The sequence below is a fragment of the Carcharodon carcharias genome, chromosome 16, assembly GCF_017639515.1.
Source record: "Carcharodon carcharias isolate sCarCar2 chromosome 16, sCarCar2.pri, whole genome shotgun sequence".
NCBI lineage: Eukaryota > Metazoa > Chordata > Chondrichthyes > Lamniformes > Lamnidae > Carcharodon > Carcharodon carcharias.
Genome location: NC_054482.1, coordinates 73909444 through 73932242, shown reverse-complemented (window position 1 = coordinate 73932242; position 22799 = coordinate 73909444). Strand labels below are relative to the sequence as shown.

Below are 22799 nucleotides of genomic sequence, written 5' to 3'. Positions count from 1 at the left end.
TCTAACTCAGCCTTGAATAAGTTTAAAGACCCAGCCTCCATGACCTTCTGGGGAAGAGAATTCCACACTCTAATGACACTCTGAGAGAAAAACATTCTCCTCACTTCTGTCCCTGAATTCCATGGAGTATTCCATCGCACTCCTGACTGGTGCCTTGTAGATGGTGGAAAGACTTTGGGAAGTCAGAAGGTGAGTTACTTGCCTCAAAATTCCCAACCTCAGACCTGCTTTTGTCACAACAGTGTTTATATGGCTAGTCCAGTTCAATTTATGCTCAATGGTAACCCCATTGGATGTTGATAGTGAGTGATTCAGCGACGGTATTGCCATTGAACATCAAGGGGCGATGGTTAAATTTTGTTGGAGATGGTCATTACCTGGGACTTGTGTGTCACTTGCCACTTATTAGGCCAAGCCTGAATGTTGTCCACCTTGCTGCATATGGACATGGACTGCTTCATTATCTGAGGAGTTGCGAATGGTACTAAACATTAAATATTGCTGAAAAGAGAGATAGATCACCAAAGCTTTTCAGCTTGCACTCATCCAGACAAAAGCAAGAGTGCCAAATTTCAAAGGGAGCAATGGTTTATACTGCAGGAGAACAGGATGCTGATTGGTTGGCAATTCGACTCTGGTCGAGGCACTGCTTTGGAGTATGCACCAGGGAACTATAGGCTTCCCAGGCTCCTGGGTAATTCAGTAAAGGTGCAAGGATTAAACATATTTCTTTTGTTTGCAGAGAACAGGTTCCTGAGTATGAATGTATAGCAAGCGTAAATGAGGCATATTACGAGATTGACTGATCAATTATTTATTCATTTTTTTCTTTATTCATTCATGGGATGTGGGCGTTGGTGGCAAAGCCAGCACTAGATACCATCCCTAATTGGCCGTGAGAGCACTTAAGAGTCAACCACATTGCTGTGGGTCTGGAATCACATATAGGCCAGACCAGGTAAGGATGGCTGATTTCCTTCCCTAAAGGACATTAGTGAACCAGATTGTTTTTTTTAATGACAATTGATGATAGTTTCATGGTTGGAATTACTGAGACTAGCGTTCAATCCCAGATTTTTAAGTAAATGAATTTTTAAAATCCCACTAGCTGCCATGGTGGGATTTGAACCCGTGTTCCCAGAGCATTGGCCAAGGCCTCTGGATTACTAGCCCAGTGACATTACCATCATGCCACCATTTCCCTAAATCTCCCTTAAATTGGCTGTTAGTATAAGTATTAGCGCACTTAGTATTGTTTAGCAAGTCCTGCCCAGTTGCAGAATAACATCTAACAGATGGTTTGTTTTGGCTTTTGCAAGCATGGTCTGGTTAAGTATGGTCTGTCTATTATAAACAACAAAAGCTGCACGCTGTTTGATGCGATCACCCAGTCATTAGGACTGCGGCCTGCGTACCTGATAAAGCACTGATACTAAAACTCATGCATGGCATTGCTCAATTGTGTAGTGGGCAAAATGTCTTTTTGGACTTATGGCAGCTTCCTGTTAGTAGAAAATACCATTTGTGTAACCATGCATTGCAATATTCAAATTCTATACTGCCAAGCCACTGTCTGTGCTGAACATTGTGCAATCATCAACAAACATCCACACCTCTGACCTTATGATGAAGGGAAGGTCATTGATGAACCAGCTGAAGATGGTTGGGCCTCAGATACTACCCAGAAGAATTCTTGCAGCGATATCCTGGGACTGAGATGATAGACCTCCAACAATCACAACCATCTTCCTTTGTGCTAGTGTGATGAAAGTATATTAATTTTCATAATATTTTTCTGGTTTATTGTGAAGTAGGTTTATGGGGGTAAGTATTGTTGGGTCTGTCTGTGATTTAATTACATTTAGAGTCCATTAGACTGCAAGCTTGAAATCATCAAAAGAATCTAGGTGCTTGACGTGCTAATAAGTAAACATGGATGCTGGTTTAGCATGTAAGGTGTGAAGAGAATTTGCATTTTTAGATAAATGAAGGGATTTAGTCTGTTTACATCTAGCCAGATAAGCAAGGATGAGTGTGTTTCTTTTTCGTAAAGGTTACTGACAATATTGGCAACATGAAAGTTTTTATATTATGCGGAAGATACCGTTTCAAAGACATATGGAACAATAGAATTTACATATTAACAAGAGAGAAACATATATAAAGGAGAATGAAAGGATATGTGGGAGAAGGCCATGTAAGATCTAACAGGAGTTAGAAATAGCCTTAATGAAGCCTCCAAACATTTGTGCATAAGTCTTCTATATAATGAGACTGAAGTTGGGGAAAACCATTTGGAATACCATTGTCAAGTGGGTATTGTGTTAACCTGCTGGTTCTGTTTTAAATCTAAAATCTATTTTGGACTGTTGCCTTAAAGTGGGTATAACTGGGGGTCAGGTTAATTAGGAATTTTAGGAGTTATTATAGTAGTAAGTAATTGTAACCATATGTAGGGCTTTAAACTAAACAAGAGGGGTGAGGGATCAAACTTGATTAGAGGTGGCAATTCAAGGTGCAGAGTCAAGACAGGAGAACAGAACAGTAATATGAAAAATGAAGGTCAGAGAGTGGCAGGAAGGGACAGAGAGAAATAACCTAAGAATATGTCAACAGTCAAGACTAGATGTTACAAAGGTGACAAAACTGAAGACTCTATCTAAATGCCCATAGCATTCATAACAAAGTAATTGAATTGATGGCCCACATTGAAATAAATAAATATGATCTCATAGTAGTTACGGAGATGTGGCTGCAGGACGACAAAGATTGGGTCCTTAATATTGAGGGGTACCTAACATTCAAGAAAAATAGGAAGCTAGGTAAAGGTGGAGGGGTAGCACTGTTAATCGAAGAGGGCATTGGTGCAATAGTTAGAGATGACCTTGGTTCAGGAGATCAGTATATAGAATTGGTTTGGGTGGAGATGAGGAATAGTAGGGGGAAAAAGTTATTAATGGGAGTGGTCTATAGGCCCCCTAACAGTAGCCGCAGTGTAGGACAAAGCATTCAAGAGAAAATATTGTGTGCTTGTGATAAATGGACAGCAATAATCATGGGTAATTTTAATCTACACATAAACTGGAAAAATCAGATTAACAGTAGTAGTCTGGACGAGGAGTTCATAGAAGACTTTTGAGATATTTTCTTAGAGCAGCATGCTCTGGAACCAATCAGAGAGCAGGTTATATTAGACTTGGTATTGTGTAATGTGACGGTTAATTAATGACCTCAGTAAAGGCACCCCTAGGTAGCAGCAACCACAATATGATTGAATTTTATATCCAGTTTGAAAGGTAGAAGAATGGGTCTAAGACTAGTATCTTAAACTTAAATAAGGGCAACTATGTGGGGTTGAAAGCTGAGCTAACTGAAGTGAACTGGGAAACTAGGCTAGAGTATAGATCAATAGAGAAGCAGTGGCAGACATTTAAGGGAATATTTCAAAGTATTCAGAATAAGTACATTCCTATTATAAAGAAAAATTCAAGGGGGAGGACCCAACGTTCGTGATTAACTAAAGAAGTTAGGGAAAGTATCAGACTTTAGGAAAAAGCATTCAAAAAGTGAGTGGTAGGACAGATGATTGGTCAGAATATAACGAACGGCAGAGAATGGCTAAAAGGTTAACCCGGAGAAAGAAATTAGAACATAAGGGGAAGCTAGTTAGAAATGTAAAAAATGATAACAAGAGTTTCTACAGGTATTTAAAAAGGAAAAGAGTAAGTAAAGTGAGTACAGGTCCTCTAGAGAATGACAGTGGGGAGTTAATAGTAGATAATAAGGAAATGGCGGAAGAAATGAACAAATATTTTGCTTCTGTGTTCACTCTAGAGGATACAAAAAACATTCCAGTAATAGCTGCAAATCAGGAGATGAAAGGGAGAGAGGAACTTGCTGAATTTGAAATCATTTGGGAAACAATACTGAGCAAATTGATGGAGCTGTGGGTGGTCCCGATGAATTACACCCTAGGGCCTTGAAAGAGGTGGTTAATGAGGTCGTCGATGTGCTGGTTAATTTTCCAAAATTCGCTAGATCCTGGAAAGGTTCCATCAGAATGGAAAGTAGCAAATATAACCCCTCTACTCAAGAAGGAAGGGAGGCAGAAAACAGGAAACTATAGGCCAGTTAGCTTGACGTCTGTTGTGGGGAAGTTGTTAGAATTGATCATTAAGGAGGTTATAGCTGGGCACGTAGAAGAACTTAAGGCAATTGGGAAGAGTCAGCATGGTTTTGTGAAAGGAAAATCATGTTTAACCAATTTATTGGAGTTTTTGGAAGGAATAACATTTGCAGTGGGTAATGGGGAGCCTGTAGATGTACTGTACTTGGATTTCCAGCAAGCATTTGATAAGGTGCCACATCAAAGGTTATTATGGAAAATAAAAGCGCATGGTGTAGGGGGTAACATATTAGCATGGATAGAAGATTGACTGGTTGACAGAAAGCAGAGAGTATGCATAAATGAGTCTTTTTTGGATTGGCAGGATGTGACGAGTGGAGTCCCACAGTGGTCTGTGCTGGGGCCTCAACCTTTTACGATTCACATCAATGACTTAGATGAGGGGAGCGAAGACATGGTAGCTAAATTTGCAGATGACACAAAGATAGGTTGGAAAGTATGTTGTGAAGAGGACATGAGATTGCAGATGGATATAATAGGTTAAGTGACTGGGCAAAGATCTGGCAAATGGAGCTTAATGTGGGAAAATGTGAAGTTGTTCATTTTGGCAGGAAGAATAAAAAAGCAGAGTATTACTTAAATGAACAATGGCTGCATACTTCTGAGATGCAGAGGGATCCAGGTGTTCTAGTACATGAGTCACAAAAAGTTAGTGTGCAGGTACAGCAAGTAATTAAGAAGGCTAATGGAATACTATCCTTTGTTATGAGGGGGATTGAACATAAAAGTAAGGATGTTATGCTTCAGTATTACAGAGCATTGGTGAGACTGCACCTCGAATACTGTGTGCATTTTTGGTCTCCTTATTTAAGGAAGGATGTAAATGCATTGGAGGCGGTTCAGAGGAGGTTTACTAGATTGATACCCAGAATGAGTGGGTTGTCTTATGAGAAAAGGTTGGACAGACTGGGCTTGTTTCACTGGAGTTTAGAAGAGTGAGGGGTGATTTGATTGAAGTATACAAGATCCTGAATTGTCTTGACAAGTTGGACGTCAAGAGGGATGTTTCCTCTTGTGGGTAAGTCCAGAACTAGGGGGCAGTATTTTAAAATTAGGGGTTGCTCTTTTAGAACAGAGATGAGGAGAAATTTTTTCTCTGAGGTTTATGCGACTTTGGAACTCTGCCTCAGAACACAGAATCACACAGTGCAGAAGAGGCCCTTCAGCCCATCGAGTCTCCACCGACAAGTGAGAAACACGTGACCTACCGATCTAATCCCATTTACCAGCACTTGGCCCATAGCCTTGAATGTTATGCCGTGCCAAGTGCTCATCCAGGTACTTCTTAAAGGATGTGAGACAACCCGCCTCCACCACCCTCCCAGGCAGCGTATTCCAGACCGTCACCACCCTCTGGGTAAAAAGGTTTTTCCTCACATCTCGCCTAAACCTCCTGCCCCTCACCTTTCACTTGGGTCCCCTCGTGACTGACCCTTCAACTAAGAGGAACAGCTGCTCCCTATCCACCCTGTCCATGCCCCTCATAATCTTGTACACCTCGATCAGGTCACCCCTCAGTCTTCTCTGCTCCAACGAAAACAACCCAAGTCTATTCAACCTCTCCTCATAACTTAAATGTTTCATCCCATGCCACATCTTGGTGAATCTCCTCTGCAACCTCTCCAGTGCAATCACATCCTTCCTATAATGTGGCGACCAGAACTGCACACTACTCCAGCTGTGGCCTCACTATGGTTCTATACAACTCCAACATGACCTCCCTACTTTTGTAATCTATGCCTCGATTGATAAAGGCAAGTGTCCCAAATTCCTTTTTCACCACCACACTAATATGCCCCTCCGTCTTCAGAGATCCATGGACACACACGCCAAGGTCCCTTTGTTCCTCAGAACTTCCTAGTGTCATGCCGTTCATTGAATACTTCCTTGTCAAATTATTCCTTCCAAAGTGTATCACCTCACACTTTTCAGTTAAATTCCATCTGCCACTTTTCTGCCCATTTGACCATCCCATCTATATCTTCCTGAAGCCCAAGACACTCAACCTCACGGTTAACCACCCGGCCAATCTTTGTGTCGTCCGCAAACTTACTAATCCCCCCCCCCCCCCCCCAACAATCATCTATGTCATTTATATAAATGACAAATAATAGGGGACCCAGCACAGATCCCTGTGGAATGCCACTGGACACAGGCCTTCCAGTCACTAAAGCAGCCTTCTGTCACCACCCTCAGTCTAAGCCAATTTTGAATCCACTTTATCAAATTACCCTGTATCCCATGTGCATTTGCCTTCTTTATAAGTCTCCCATGTGGGACCTGGTCAAAGGCTTTGCTGAAATCCGTATAAACTACATCAACTGCACTACTCTCATCTACACACCTGGTCACCTCTTCAAAAAATTCAATCAAATTTGTTAAGCATGACTTCCCTCTGACAAAGCCATGCTGACTATCCCTGATCAAACCTTGCCTCTCCAAGTGGAGATTGATTCTCTCCTTCAGAATTTTCTCCAAAAGTTTCCCTACCACTGACATGAGACTCACTGGCCTGTAGTTCCCTGGCTTATCTCTATAACCCTTCTTAAATAGCGGAACCACATTAGCTGTTCTCCAGTCCTCTGTCACCTCCCCTGTGGCTAGAGAGGAATTAAAAATTTGTGTCAGAGCCCCTGCGATCTCCTCCCTTGCCTCCCTCAGCAGTCTGGGACATAGCATCCAGACCTGGAGATTTGTCCACTTTTAAGCCTGCCAACACCTCCAATACTTTGTCACTCCCTATATCAATTTGCTCTAGAATCTTGCAGTATCTCTCCCCAAGTTCCATACCTTCATCCTCATTCTCTTGGGTGAAGATGGATGTGAAGTATTCGTTCGACACTTTACCGATGTCCTCTGGCTGCACCCGTAGATTGCCCCCCTTGGTCCCTAATGGACCCTACTCTTTCCCTGGTTATCCTCTTCCCATTGATTTACTTTTAGATGGTGGAGGCGGCGTCATTGAATATTTTTAAGACAGAGGTAGATAGATTCTTGTTAGGCAAGGGAAGCAAAGGTTATCGGGGGTAGGTGGGAATGTGGAAATTGAAACACAAGAAGATCAGGCATGATCTTATTGAATGGCAGAGCAGGCTCGAGGGGCCGAATGGCCTACTCCAGTTCCTATTTCTTATGTCCTTATGTATGTGCTTGAAATCTTTTATTTCGTTAAAAAATATTTTAATTTAATTTCTAAAATTTCTAAAGGTCTTGCTGGACTTATTACTTCTGAATTCAGCTCACACATCTCATAATGAATGCAAATTGCAAAATCATTGTGATAGAATGACTTGGTCCACTTGGGACGCATCATCTGGCACATCATAACGTGGAATGACTCCAACCAGTGAAGAGTTTTCTCCCTGATTCTCATTGACTTCAGTTTTGTCAGGGCTCCTTAATGCCACACTTGGTGAAATGCTGCCTTTATCTCAAGGCCACCTCTGGAATTCAACTATTTCGTCCACTTTTGGCCCAAGGCTGTAATGAGGTCTGGAGCTGAGTGGCCCTGGTGAACCCAAACTCAGCATCAGTAAGCAGGTTATTGTTGCATAAGTGCCGCTTGATAGCACTGTCAAGGACACCCTCCATCACTTTGCTGATGATTGAGAGAAGGATGATGGGGTGGTAATTGGTGGATAAGATTTGTCCTGCTTTTTGTGGACAGGACATATCAAGGCAATTTCCCACATTGTCAGGTAAATGCCAGTGTTGTAGTCATCTTGGAACAGCTTAGCTAGGGGCGATGCTAAATGACAAAAAGGATGCTGGTGATTTTTGAAAAAACTGGGTGCAGTGATTATGATCTGGAATTATTGAACTAATTATTTAATCTGGAAGGTTGTAAAATGCCTAACCAAGTGTAAGGAGGCTGAGGGCAGAGTGGGACTGGGACGGAGAATAAAAATGGCAAGTGACTGGAAGCTCAGGCAGACCGAGCAGAGTTGTTCAGTAATTTGATCACCCAATCTGCATTTGGTCTTGCTAATGTAGAGACGAGTGCAGTGAATACAATATACTGAATTGAAAAAAGCACAAGTAAATTGCCATTTCATCAGGAAAGGAATGTTTGGAGCCCTTGAAGGTGGAAGAAGAGTAGATGAAAAGGCAAGCATTGCATTCACATGCTCACAATTTGTTATGCTCTTGTGAAGCACTTTGGGACATCTTATTACCTTAAAGGTGCAATATAAATGTAAGTTGTTGTGGTTTCATAAATTATCCAGCAACAAAGGAGGCCATCCAGCTCAAAGTTGTATCATACGTTATGGTTTTTCAAGAAATTGCTCTAGGTAGTGAAATTCAATATCTGTTGTGATTACAATAGTCATTTACACATACATTAAACATGTATATTCAATTTTTTGTTGATAAATTGTGTTTTCAATCTAAGTGAATACTCTGTCTCCAGGATCTCCAGGATGAAGTTGATAAAGAGAGCACAAATCTCCAAAAGTTACAAGAACAGAGGCAACAAGTACAGCAAGTGCTCAGTGGCTTGGATCAACAGAAAAACCAACTGGAGGAGGAGCTTAATGACATCAGACAGAAGTGTACTGAAGAGACACAGCTGGTAGGGCCTAGTTGCTTGTGAATGTAATAATGTGAGTGATTGACCTCATCCCCATAGCCCAGGGCTGGGGGACCTTTTTCTTATCAAGGGCCACTCAAACATAGACAAAATCAGTTGCAGGCCCCTCACATTTAAAAACCAACTTAATTTTTTTTTTCTAAGTGAGAGTACAGAAATGTTCATCTCAGCCACTGCTTTAATGCAATGGCTGAGTTTGCTTTTCCTTAATGAGTAGCAGAGCTTCTGTGTCTCAATCACAGCACTGCTGAAATTCAGCTCAATCTTTTGCTTGCTTCCCTTTCCCATTCTCTCTCTCTCTCTCCCACTCCTTTCCCACTTTGTCTATATCGCTCTTTCTCTCCCTTTTCCCGCTCTATCTCTTTCTCTCTCTTTCCTTTCCCACTCTGTTTGCCTGTGTTTCTCTCTCTCCCTCTCCTTTCCCACTTTGTCCCGGATGTCCAGCTCCCTTTCTCCCCCGCCCCAGGTTACTCACAATTCACCAGCCCATCAGCAGCCAGCAGTTTCCCGTCCCTGCCCTGCGCTCTTGTTCCCAGAACTCAGGCCTCACTCTCTGCCCACAGCCTGGGCCTCAGGTGACTGTGGCCGAGGTTCAGGCATCAGAACATGGCAACAGCTGGCCCAGAGTGCAGCACGTTGGGGGTGGGGCCAGATTTTGAAATCTCCCTGTGGGCCGCAGGTTCCCCAGCCCTGCTATAGCCCCTATGCCAAATTAGTGCCAACTCATGCCAACCTATGCTCCCACCCCTTGCCCTTATGCCTTCTAAGCCAACTCATCCATTATCCACCATGGGCAAGCCTCAGGAGCCATGCTGAGATGAAAAAAAACTAAAGTTCTAAATGTCTATTGCAGACTTCACCATATTTAAAAAACACTCTCATTGATAACAGTTAAGTCCCTTCAACTACGTAATCCCTTATAAAACAAACATTTCCTTCAAGAACTTCGTCGCATATGAAAGCAAACATTTGTATTCATAGCTCTACATCAAAGACAGTTAATCTAGTTATAACCTAGATGCTGTCAATCAAACTGTGAATATACAGGCCCTCCATTGTGACAATGATAGGTTGTGGAAGCAATCAAGCTGCACTAATCCTATAATGATAAGGCTTGTCAGCAAACAACGAAAAAGCAAGCACTGATTTTTTTCAACTGTAGCTAGATTGATTTTTTTTTTAAGGGCCTGGGGATTTAAATGATTTTACAGCTGGACAGCTCCTCCGAGGCAATCATTTTTTGTGCATATTCATGTCTACTGTTAACAAACCCAAAGGGAACCCTACCTCTCCAAAAGGATACCTTACCTCTCCAGATAACTTCAGCAGCTTTTGACCTTTTCCTCAAACGTCTAAAATCCATGAGTTGTGTTTTGGAAATCCTAGGAATGAATATTGCATCTGTTCTAAGGCGGCTACACTTTACATATGCAGCAGCCTCCACGAACCATCGATGTGCAAAGTACAGCCTGCCATTCCTCCATTCCCCTTGGTCCATTTCCCTCCGCCGTAGAAAATGGTGGGTGCCGAGATCGGGGTCGGGACTTTTGGAATCTGGGCTCTGGTGCCATTTTGGAAGGCGTGGAACCCTTCCATACTTATGAAAATCCCGGCCTTTATGTCTGAAATACAATTTTTTTCACTGAACATTAACGTTCATAAGTTAAAAGATTGTGCTCTGGCACAGAGCCACTTCTTCATCCAGTGTCTAATTGATATTTCCAAGTTAACAATGGTGCAACCAGCTGCTGGATAAAGCTCCCTTCATTCTATTCCAATAATGTACCTCTAGTGCTCCTAGTGCACCTTTTGTCACCTTCGTTTACTGCACTAGTTATCTTTACTTGCCTTTTGAGCCACATTGACAATTTAGTGCTAAGTTATGCAACAGTTTTATAGTGGGTTCTACCCAATAGAACTTTGATTGACATTGTGAAAAATCATTTCATACAGAACCCTGACTGTCATCCTGAAATATATTCTTGCATGGATGTTTGAACCCACGCTGAACCAAGCTATTCACAACCTTGACTCCATCACAAAAACTGGCTACTTCCACCCAACTTCACCCCACTGCTCCTGCCTAAACCCACATGCTGCTGAAACTCATATCCATGACTTTTAACCTCCATACATTCCAGTGCCTTTCTTAGTAAGCCTTCATTTTCTGTAAACTTTAGCTCTTCCCAAACTCAGCTGCCCTTATCCAATGCTACACCAAGTCATGTTCACACATTCCTATCCCAATGGCCTACACTGGCTCCTGGTCCTCCAATATCTCCGATTACAACAACTCACCCTCATGTTTAAATCGCTTTATGGATTTTACTATCGAAGTACAATGCACTCCAGCCCTAAAATTCCCTTCAGAATGCTCCATTCTTCTGACTTTGACTTCTTGAATATCCCCACCCTTTGTTCTATCATCGGTGGCTATGCCTTCAACCACTTGGGAATTTCTCCCTAAATCTCTCCCTTCTCATTGATTTAAGATCCTCCTTAAATAAACACCTTTTCCTCTTTCAATGTCTCATTCTGCATTGTGACATCCACTTCTGACCAATTACACCTCTGTGATGCCAGTGGCATATAAATATTGCTATTACTGATTACACAAACTTGGGTTACAGTCATAGATGTTAATAGGGATTAATAAGGTAGATTAATCTTTTAAATATTGTACATCTAAGTGCATTCTTTTGTGCTGTCTGTATGAACACTGATGATGAATAATCATGTTGACTACTTTTGCAATCAGATTTTATAGAAATAAGTTCTTTAGGTATTTTAATTAAAATGTAAGTTTCTGATTGTGGTCTTGTTTGCCAGATAATCTTTAAATCAGTACAGTAATTTTAGTGAAAATTAGGCAAAGATTGTCTGATGGGATTTAGTGGATTAAACTGGTTTCTTGACATTTAGAATTAGTGATAGGTTATTTCACAAATTCCATTCTAATATATGGTGACAGGTACAGTTGGCAAGATTTTGCAAATTAGCAATTATAGTATTCTGATATAATTAATTTATTTTTCATTTGTCACTCAAGTACCCAAAACTGTGGTATACTTTTATTTAATCATAAGACAGCACAGATTTCCCAAATTAATTCTGCTCCGCACCAAGTACTGATTTAAGAATGAGAATGGTCAAGTGATTTAATGACTTGATGGATAAGTGTACAAATCACCTATACCACAGAAGGGTATACTTTTGCTTTTTACCAGTGTTTCTTGAAATTGAGGATTAATAAATACTAAGCAGCATACAGACACTTTCTCACAAGAAAAGGAGAAGTTATGAGATTACAGATTCTTGTCACAGGAATATAAATGATAGCAGTGGTTATATAAAAGCAAAATACTACGGATGCTGGAAATCTGAAACAAAAATAAAAATAGCTGGAAAAACTCAGCAGGTCTGACAGCATCTGTGAAGAGGAAGACAGAGTTGACACGAGTCATATCTTCCTCTCCACAGATGCTGTCAGCAGTGGTTATATGTTTTAATCATTGATTGTGCAGCTCAGTCCTGAAATGAAAATGGAATCACAGTAGGATGTAACCTTCTGGGAGCACCCTTATTATTCAGTAGGCTCTAAGCATGAGAGCTGTGATGGAATTGTACGCTAACTGCCAATACTGAGAGTGAGACAGAGGGTTGAGGCATTTTCAGACAAATTTTGGATTTCACATACTCCCATAGTGAATAGAATATACCAATACAGTAGTTGCAAGAAATTTGGTCTTTTATGTTGAGTATTTTAGCAGTTTTTTAAAAGAATGTTAAGCACCCACCTAAGATCATTGTGGAAATATTCACCCACCTCCTTTCCTTAAAAGGGCAACATTATCATGCGAAGAATTTAACGTTGTTAAGGTGATCAGATATGATGAATTTAATTCAGAGTAAACCAACAAATCTTAAATATTTTTGTATTGCGTTATAAGCAGCTAGTTTCAATATGTACCCATTTAAATGTATTTTACGTGGCTTTTTTTAACAAAGCTTTAACTTGTCCTCCCACTTTTTAAGATTTGAACATCCCAACCCTGTGTATTAGCTCAAAGTGTTAGCAAAATGGTAGTTTTACTCTGGTGAAATCATCTGTTGTGTGTCCCAAAAGAAGGATGTACAGAAAATGCTGGAAGTTTTATGGAGAGCAAGAAATGTGTAATATCATGACAGGGCATTTGGAAAAATTCAAGGCAATCAGGCAGAGTCAACATGGTTTTGTGAAAGGGAAATCATGTTTAACCAATTTATTGGAGTTCTTTGAAGAAGTCACATGTGCTGTGGATAAGGGGGAACTAGTGGATGCACAGCACTTACATTTCCAGAAGGCATTTGATAAGGTGCCACATCAAAGATTATTGTGGAAAATAAAAGCTTATGGAGTAGGGAGTAACATATTGGCATGATTAGAAGATTGGCTAGCTAACAGGAAACAGAGTGTACCCATGAATGGTTGGCGGGATATAACGAATGGTGTGCCACAGGGATCAGTGCTGAGGCTTCAACTTTTTATAATTTATATAAATGACTTGCATGAAGGGACCGAAGGTATGGTTGCTAAATTTGCTGATGACAAAGATAGGTAGGAAAGTAAGTTGTGAAGAGGACACACACAGGCTACAAAGTGACCATTTAAATGAGTGGGCAAAGATCTGGCAAATAGAGTATAATGTGGGAAAATGTGAAATTCTCCATTTTGGCAGGAAGAATAAAAAAAGCATATTATCTAAATGGTGAGAGATTGCAGAGCTCTGAAATGCAGAGGGATCTGGGTGTCCTAGTGCATGAATCACAAAAGGCTAATATGCAGGTACAGCAAGTAATTAGAAAAGCTAATAGAATGTTATTGATTATTGTGAGAACTGAATATAAAAGTAGGGAGATTATGCTTCAGTTGTACAGGACACTGGTGAGACCACACTTGGAGTATTGTGTGCACTATTGGTCTCCTTATTTAAAGATGGAAGTAAATGCATTAGAAGCAGTTCAGAGAAGGTTTAATAAACTAATACCAGGAAGGATTGAGTTGTATTATGAGGAAACATTGGACAGGCTATGCTTGTATTCACTGGAGTTTAGAAGAGTAAGAGACGACTTGATTGAAACATATAAGATCCTGAGGGGTCTTGACAGGGTGGATGTGGAAAGAATATTTCCTCTTGTGGGAGAATCTAGAACTAGGGATCACTGTTTAAAAATAAGGGGTGACCGATTTAAGAGACAGAGATGAGAAAAAAAAGTTGTCTCAGAGGGTAGTGAGTCTTTGGAACTCCTTCCTTCAAAAGGCAGTGAAAGCAGAGTCTTTTATATTTTTAAGGCAAAGCTGGATAGGTTCTAGATAAACAAGGAGGTGAAAGGTTACCGGAGTAGGTGAGAGGTTACAGTCAGATCAGCCATGATCTTATTGAATGGCAGAGCAGGCTCAAAGGACCAAGTAACCTACTCCTGCTCCTAACTCGTATATTCGTATGTAAATCACGCAGAACCTTAGAAAAATTATAGTGGACAGACTGCTTCATGTGACTGGACTTGTTCAGATCCAGCAGGGGACACAATGATGAGGCAATTGAGGTGTTTTTAAGGCTGAGAGGTAAACAATATTCTCCAAATGCTTGCAGTAAAGGTTAGCTGACTTCCTTCAATTGGCTTTCCTGGTCATTCAAGGAAAGACTGAACGTTTCTTCCTGTATTTCAGGCCCAAAATATAGTTCTTGTAGATTTGGGTAACGGCCCAGATCTCCCGTGGAGTGGCAATCATCGCTGGATTGCCGCTCGACTCGAACTTTTCCTCGAGCTGCTCTGCATTTCTTGCTGGGTCTTCCAAGCCCTGCTTTTCCAGAAATGCGGAATGCAGCATCCCTTGAAGAGCTCCATCGCAGTGCTGTAGCGTTGGGGGGAAGATGTGAGACACCCACTTTTTACAACACTACCCGCCTTATGGTGAGTTTAAATGTCCAGTGTGAATATTGGTGAATGGGCAAATGGATGAATGAGTAATAGGGTAGGGAGGTAAGTGGGTAAGGTGGCAGATAGGTGAGGTGGTGGGAGGGGTAGTCGGGTCAGGTTGGGGGGAAGACTTCTGTGGAGTCGTGATGTGGATTTTGAGTCGTATGTCTGGTCTCCGACAATCTGGAGAATAGAAGATCTGGGCCAACATGTTTTGGTTTGATTTATATCAATGTGCTAAAATACACCAAGTTCTAATAATAATTTTTTTGATGCTTATTGGTTAACAAATGATCAATCAGCTCATAAATTATTCAATATAGAATCAATATCAAGTTGACCTGGGTGTCAATTTTGAACGGAAAGAGAAATGATAATGCAAATTCTGACTTAGTCATTTAAATGGCTGTTAATGATCAGTGTGGAAGAACAGCTGTAACTGAACAAAAATATCTTATCAATTTCTTTTTGAATTTGTTTCAAGGATTGTGAATTAATGCCAGTTTTAAACTGCGTTGAATTAACCTGTATGTGTTCAATGCAGTAAAGTAACTTCAGATCGGTTACAATATTTTGTTGAGAAATTAATCTTATTATACAATAATATGTTACGATCCCCATAGAGACCAATAACTTTTAAAAAGTGATATGGGGCCAAATTTTCCTGTCTGTGGATCGTCAGAGAACAGATGTACAACCGAAGATGCATGTCAGGACCCTGCAGAAGTCCTGGCGCACTGACCTATGTGAGAATTGCCTGGGAAGTTTCAACTTCCGATGAGCAATTCCCCTGCTCCCCAGAACTCTCCACAAAGGTGTCTGACCTTGAGTTAAGAGCTGGACACTTCGGATAGTTCTGCTGTACTTAAATGAAATGTCATACAGATTAAAACCTAGCATAATTTGTGGTTAACTTCAGAACTGATGCCCTAATCACTTACACTGAAACCCTCCAACCACCTGACTACATCCCACCAACATCTGACATGCTCCTGACCCGACTACCCCTCTGATCTCCCAACTGCATCGCCAATGAGATCTGACTACCCCCCCACCGCCCAACTACCCACCAACCAGACCTGACTACCCCCGACACCTGACTAGTCCCTGGCTGGACACCCTCCCATCAAAGGGAGTGGCAATAGGACAAGTGTGTGCTGTTCTTCAAGCTCACTTTGCGTTTCATTGGAAGGTTAGTGTGAGAGCAAGGTGGAGACTTAAATTACAGATAACTAGAAGCTCAGGGTCACGCCTGTGGAGTGAATGGAGGTGTTTTGAAAAATGGTCACTCAATCTGCATTAGGTTTCTCTGGTGTAAAACAGGACATGTTGTGAACATAGTATACTAAAATGAAAGAAATACATGAAAATTTCTGTTTCACCTAGAAGGAGGGTTTGGGGCCTTAAACAGTGAGGAGAGAGGAGGTAAAAGGGCAGGTCTTGCATCTCCTATACTTGCATGGAAAGGCGCCATGGGATGTTGAGGGGTGTTGGGGGTGCCCAACAGGGTGCCATGGAGGCAACAGTCCCTTTGGAACATTAAAAGGAGGGGAAGATGCCCATGGTGGTGGCAGGAGGTGGTGGAGGATGATTTGTTGAATGTGGAAGCTGGTGGTTTGGAAGATGAGGACAAGGGGAAATCTGTTGTGGTTCTGGGAGGAAGGGTAAGGGGTGAGAGCATTAGTGCAGGACATGGGATGCACCCAGTCGAGGGCCATGTCAAGCAGTGGTGTGGGGGAATCCTTGGTTGAGGAAAAAACAGTTGTGATATAATTAAATTAGCATAGAAAGGAAGAAGGTTCTAAGTGGTCTGGCAGGCTTAATAGTACATAAATCTCCAGGCCTGGGTGAAATATATCCCAGGCTGTTGAGTGAGGCAAAGGAGGAGATAGCAGGGGCGCTGGCAATAATTTTCAATACCTCTCTGGCCACAGGAGAGGTGCCAGACGACTGGTGGACTGCCAATGTGGTACCGTTATTCAAGAAGGGAGGAAGGGATAAACCAGAAGACTATAGGCCAATCAGCCTAACCTCAGTAGTGGGGAAACTATTGGAAGCAATTCTGAGGGACAGAATCTAATCTACACTTGGAGAGGCAGGGATTAATCAAGGACAGTCAGCATGGTTTGGTTAAGGGGTGGTCGTGTCTGACCAATTTGATTGAATTTTTCGAAGAGGTGACCAGGTGTGTAGATGAGGTCAATGTATTTGACGTAGTCTACTTGTACTTCAGCAAGGCTTTTGATAAGGTCCTGCATGGGAGATTGATAACAAAGGTAAGAGCCCATGGGATCCAAGGCAATTTGGCAAGTTGGATCCAGAATTGGCTGAGTGGCAGGAAGCAGAGGTTGATGGTCAAGGGGTGTTTTTGTGACTGGATGCCCGTGTCAAGTGGGGTTCCACAGGGATCGGTGTTGGGTCCCTTGCTGTTTGTGGTATATATAAACGATTTAGACTTGAATGTAGGAGGGTTGATCAGTAAGTTCGCAGAAGACACGAAAATTGATGGGGCAGTAAATAGTGAGGAGGATAGCCTTAGATTACAGGAGGATATAGACGGGCTGGTCAGATGGGCTGATCAGTGGCAAATGGAATTTAATCCTGATAAGTGTGCGGTGATGCACTTGGGCAGGTCAAACAAGGCACAGGAATACACGATGAATGGTAGGACCCTGGGAAGTACCGAGGATCAGAGGGACCCCTTTGTTTGCATGTCCGCAGGTTCCTTAAGGTAGCGGGACAGGTAGATAAGGTGGTTAAGAAGGCATATGGGATACTTGCCTCTATTAGTCGAGGCATAGAATATAAGAGCAGGGAGGTTATGCTAGAGTTATATAAAACGCTGGTTAGGCCACAGCTAGAGTATTGCGTGCAGTTCTGGAATCCATAAAAACAGGAAGGGTGTGATTGCACTAGAGAGAGTGCAGAGGAGATTTTTCCAGGATGTTGCCTGGGCTGGAGAGTTTTAGTTTTGAGAAGAGATTGGATAGACTGGGGTTATTTTCCCTGGAGCAGAGGAGATTGAGGGGGGACATGATTGAGGTGTATAAAATTATGAGGGCATAGATAGGGTAGACAGGAGGGAACTTTTCCCCTTGGTAGAGGAATCAATAACCGGGGGGAATAGATTTAGGGTAAGGGGCAGGAGGATTAGAGGGGATGTGAGGAAGAATTTTTTCACCCAGAGGGTGGTGGGAATCTGGAACTCACTGTCTGAAAGGGTGGTAGAGGCAGATGCCCTCATAACATTTAAGAAGTATTTGGATATGCACTTGCATGGCATACAAGGCCTAGTGCTGGAAAATGGGAATAGAATATTTAGGTACTTGTTTGACCGGCGCAGACTCAATGGGCCGAAGTGCCTTTTTCTGTGCTGTAGACCTCTATGACTCTATAAAAAGCACGACATTTCAGAAGCACTGGCATGGAAGGTAGAACCTTCACCACAGATGCAATGGAGGTGGAGTGATTGGGAGAATGTCAGAGTTTTTACAGGAAGTGTTGTATGAAGAAATGTAGTTGAGCTAACTGTGGGGAATCAGTGAATATTTGTTGATAGCTTATCCGCAGAAATGGAAGCAAGGAAGGGAAGAGTCAGAGTGGAACCGTGTGGAAGGTGAGAGAAGAATGGAAATTGGAAGCCAAGTTGATTAAAATTTTCAGTTCCCGTTGAGAACAGGAAATGCGCCAATACTGTCATCAATGTATCTGAAAAAGATATGAAGGAGTGGGCCAGAGTAGAATGAGGAATGTTCCACATACCACACAGAAAGACAGACATAGCTAGGACCCATAGCAACGCGTTTTTGGAAGAAGTGAGTGGAGTTAGTGCTAAGTGTTGTTCAATGTGAGAACAAGTTCAGCCAGGCGAAGAATGTGGTAAATGGAGGCAGGTAGGCCCTCTGTTCGAGGAAGAAGCGGAGAGCTCTCAGACTGTCCTGGTGGGGAATGGAGGTGTAGACAAAGATGACATCGATGGTGAATAGGAGAGGGTTAGGGCTAGGAAACTGGAAACTGTTAAAGTGACGGGGGCATTGAGAAAGTCATATTCTTTAAGTAGGAAGAAACCATACAAGCGGAAAAATACAAACGAGAAAGGAAGCAATCAGTTCCCTGGAGCATAAACAGGCTGAAATAATAGGTCTGTCTGTTTGTGGATCATGGGAAGAAGGGAAAAGTGGACTGTTCGGGATGTGGGGACTGAGGCTGGAGGACATGGGAGGGAGATCTCCAAAGGAAATGAAGTCAGTGACAGAGCTGGAGAAGATGGCGTGAGGTTCAGTGGTGTGGTCATGGACCCATGGAGTTAGGGGGACATGTCGGAGAATTGGCACGTGGGTCTCTGCAAGGTAGAGGCTGGTTCGCCAGACAAGAGCAGCATCACCCTTGTCAGCAGGGTAGGACCTAACAGAATGGAATGCAGCAAGTTCACAGGGAGACAGGTTAGAGTGAGTAAACGGAACAGAAAAATTGAGACTGTCAGTATCATGCTGGCAGTTCTCATTGCGAAGATCCAAGAGAGGGTAAGAGGTATGCTTGTGGTATTCACTAGACTTATATGTTCATATTTATTGTTTACTTTGGTTTCAGATCTCATCACTTAAGACTGAAATTTCAGATCAGGAGACCCAGATATTGTCTTGTGAGGAGGAGCTCATCAAAGCACAGGAGGAGCTGAGCCGACTTCACCAGGAGACAGCAGAACTGCGGGAACGTATGGAGGCCAGCCAAACCCAGTTGGTGCCTGTGCAGAATTCTCTTCAGGCATCCCACCATGAAATTAACCAGGTAAATGGGTTATTGCTTGTACACATCATACCAGATTATTTTATCACGTCTGCGAGGTAGGGCTTTTTGCAATTATATTGAAGTTCTTTTCGTTCTGCTGCAATATCAGACATGCTAGCAAAATTAATATACTGTGAGAATTTTATATAGTGCAACATAATTTTATAAAATAAGCTTACCCTTTATTGCCTTATTTATGAGCCACCTTTGGAACTAACATTAAGTGATCTTTGAAGATGGGTAATCCCTTTTTCATAATTCGTATCTAAATCATTGCTTATTATTAGCCAATACAAGAAGGTTTCCTTATCGCATCAATTTGGGTGCCATGTTTTTAGTCTTTTATGCTAGAAATTTTCTCTGGTTCAATATTGTTTACCACCCCCAAAAGGAGATCTTGCATCTCCTACGATCTGAAGTGCATCTTTCTTACCCAGTATCTAGCTAAGCAAAGGAAAGACAAGGATGCTCTAGATGTGGGTGTTGCTGTCAAAGACGGCATTAATTGCCACACTTAGTTGCCCTGAAAATGGAATAGTGGATCTTTTTGAAAAGCTACAAATTATTGTAGAACTTTGATATGCCTGAGCTCAAATCATAAAATGGCCACCGTGAAATTTGAACTCAAATTCTCAGGATAATTAGCCCAGGCCTCTCAAATACAAGTCCGATAACGTAAACTGTACACTATTGTAAGCTTTTCTTATATCAGTGACTGGAATACATCAAATGCCATCATGTAATTCTTCTCCTATGGAAAAGCAAACTTAATGTACATTCTAGCAAACTGAGACTCAGGCTCTAATTCAATTGCTAATTTAAACAAAACATGTAACAGAGCAAAATAATACATAAATCAGTAAATCATGCATGCTGCTACCCTTCTTGATGTATAACGTAATAAAGATGCCATTCACACTCACTTTATATAAACTTTAAAATAGAAATTTATTTCTTACCAGTGAAGCACGAAGCAGTTTCACAATTGACCTAGTTTCTCTTCTGGTCACCAAAATTCTAAATATACAACTTTTCTACTGGCTGCCAAAGATGAAAACACACTTTACTGGCATGAAGCCAACTGATGTGGTCATTCAATATTCTTTGAAGATATAGTGAAATAAAAGGTAATTGATAACTCTGTATATCCTAATTAAATTAGATCAACGGCCATTCAAGGGTTACTAATTACTTGGAATGTTTCTCTATCCAAGAACAGTTGTCAGTTTCAGTAAAACATGGAAACTTCTCATAGCCTAACTGTCTGTAAATGAAGTGTTAGGCTGGGCAAATTGAATAGAAGAGCACGTAAGCAATAGGGAGTCATGGAATACTGATCAGGAGCAATATATCTTGCTGAAGATAGCTAGCCATATTCTAAAACTATTTTATTCAAAAACTAATGTAGGATTACATATCTGGCCATGAGCATCCTTATTCATCATTTTTGTATGCTTGTGAAAAATATGAAATTAGTATTAGTTTGGTAGCACTTAGAAAATTCACTGCTCATTCTGAATTTGAACACATACTGTCAAACTATACTTCAGTCCAATATTAACGGGTTTCTTGACAAACTGTTTTCTTTGAAATAAGAAAGAAAAAAAGACTTGCATTTATATAACACTTCTAACTGGATGTCTCAAAGCGTTTTATAGCCAATGAAGCACTTTTTAAACTGTAGTCACAGTTGTATTGTAGGAATGAGACATAAACAAAGGTACCATCAGCCTGTGTTGGTGGTCAGAAAACGTTTCATGGCATCTTTTGAAGAAGTGCAGTAAGGGCTCCTCTTACTGTTCTGACCAACATTCAGTTCTCAACTGAAACTACTGAAATAGATTAATTGAACATTTGTCACATTGCTGTTTGTGGGACCATGTTGTGCATAATTTGAGTGTCACATTTCCTACAAAACAACAATCGCAATATTTCAAAAAGTAATTCATTGGCTGTAAAGTGCTTTGTCTCTTCATAAGGAGCTGAGCAGTGCTTTAGAAACAAGTGTTTAGACAGGGCTGGTGCAACCACTTGGCAAATCAGGCGGTTGCCTAGGACAGCAAAATTTGGGGGGTGGCAAAAAACTGAACTGAAACTACGTAGAGCTATTAAATGATATGAACAGCTTTCCACGAGTGTCCAAAGTTTCCACAAGTGCATACGGAACTCTGGAATTTTCTGAAGCAATTCTTTCACGGCCCCGCCCAGCCCCCACACATGCTTGTTAATTCTTCAATGACACAAATCCCATCCCCTCTGTGCTTGCTGATTCATCAATTACAGCCTCCTCTTCCCCTCCATGCCCACTGATTCACCAATCAAAATCTCTCCTTCTGCTCCATGCTTGCTGATCCGCCAATGATATCTTCCCCTTTCCCTGCTCTGCACCCACTCCAGGTGATTTCTGATCTTCCAGTCATAGCCTCCTGTTTCCTGCCATGTGCTCGCTGACCATCCAACCATAGCTTTCCCTTTCCATTTCCCCTTTCGCACATGCTCACTGATCCTCCAATCACGGTTTTCCTCCTTTCCCACCCCTCATGCCAGTTACCTAAAGTTGCATATTTTCAACCAATCAGTAAGCTCCTGGGTGATCTCATAGCGACACGTGACAAGGCCTCACGAGTGGTGTGGGAATATGCAAATCTAGTGAACAGCTCCAAGAGAGCAGGAATTGTGGGTGGCTGAGAGTGGAGCGAGGGCAGGTAATGGATAACAACTACTCATGAGTCTGACGATTTTTTGCAGTTGTGTGCGTGTGGGACTGAGGAGAAACAAGTGTTAGTGTCATTTTACTGTATTCATTTTAAAAAGTTAAGTGGTGGTGGGGTGGTACAAGGCTGAAGGTTCACCTAGGGCACCTAATATTCTTGCACCGGCCCTATATTTAGGTATTGCATCATTTGATTCTAAACCTTTGCAAGATCATTAATTGATTTTATACCTTGTTGACTTACAATGAAAATTGTTCTTTTCTGTTTTTGCTGTTGTATACTGCTATAAATGAAGCTGGATTTTATTGTGATGTTTGCCTCGTTGAAAATGAATGATATATTGGGCAAAAGTTGCTGTGTTACTTTCTAGTTGTGTTGTTTCTAACATGAAAACTGTTGTCCAAAATCTCTCCATATTCTAGTATTCAAAGCAGTTTAATTGTTAGTTCAGCTATTTAGATGGCAGTTGCTTAGTGAATATAAGTTCTGAATGCTATATATAAAAAATATATCGTTTTTGATAAAAATAATGAATTTAGACTTGTACTAAAACTTGTCA

General features: G+C 41.5%; 1 protein-coding gene across 4 annotated transcripts in view; it reads left to right on the top strand.

Moving 5' to 3' along the window:
* The window catches only part of eps15 (epidermal growth factor receptor pathway substrate 15), a 176852-nt gene that overhangs the window by 107353 nt on the left and 46700 nt on the right, over positions 1–22799 (top strand). For all 4 annotated transcript variants that reach the window (XM_041208187.1, XM_041208185.1, XM_041208183.1 and 1 more), the window contains 2 exons: positions 8598–8759; positions 19329–19526. In XM_041208187.1, the coding sequence (XP_041064121.1) occupies positions 8598–8759; positions 19329–19526 (360 nt within the window). The remainder of the gene's footprint in view (positions 1–8597; positions 8760–19328; positions 19527–22799) is intronic.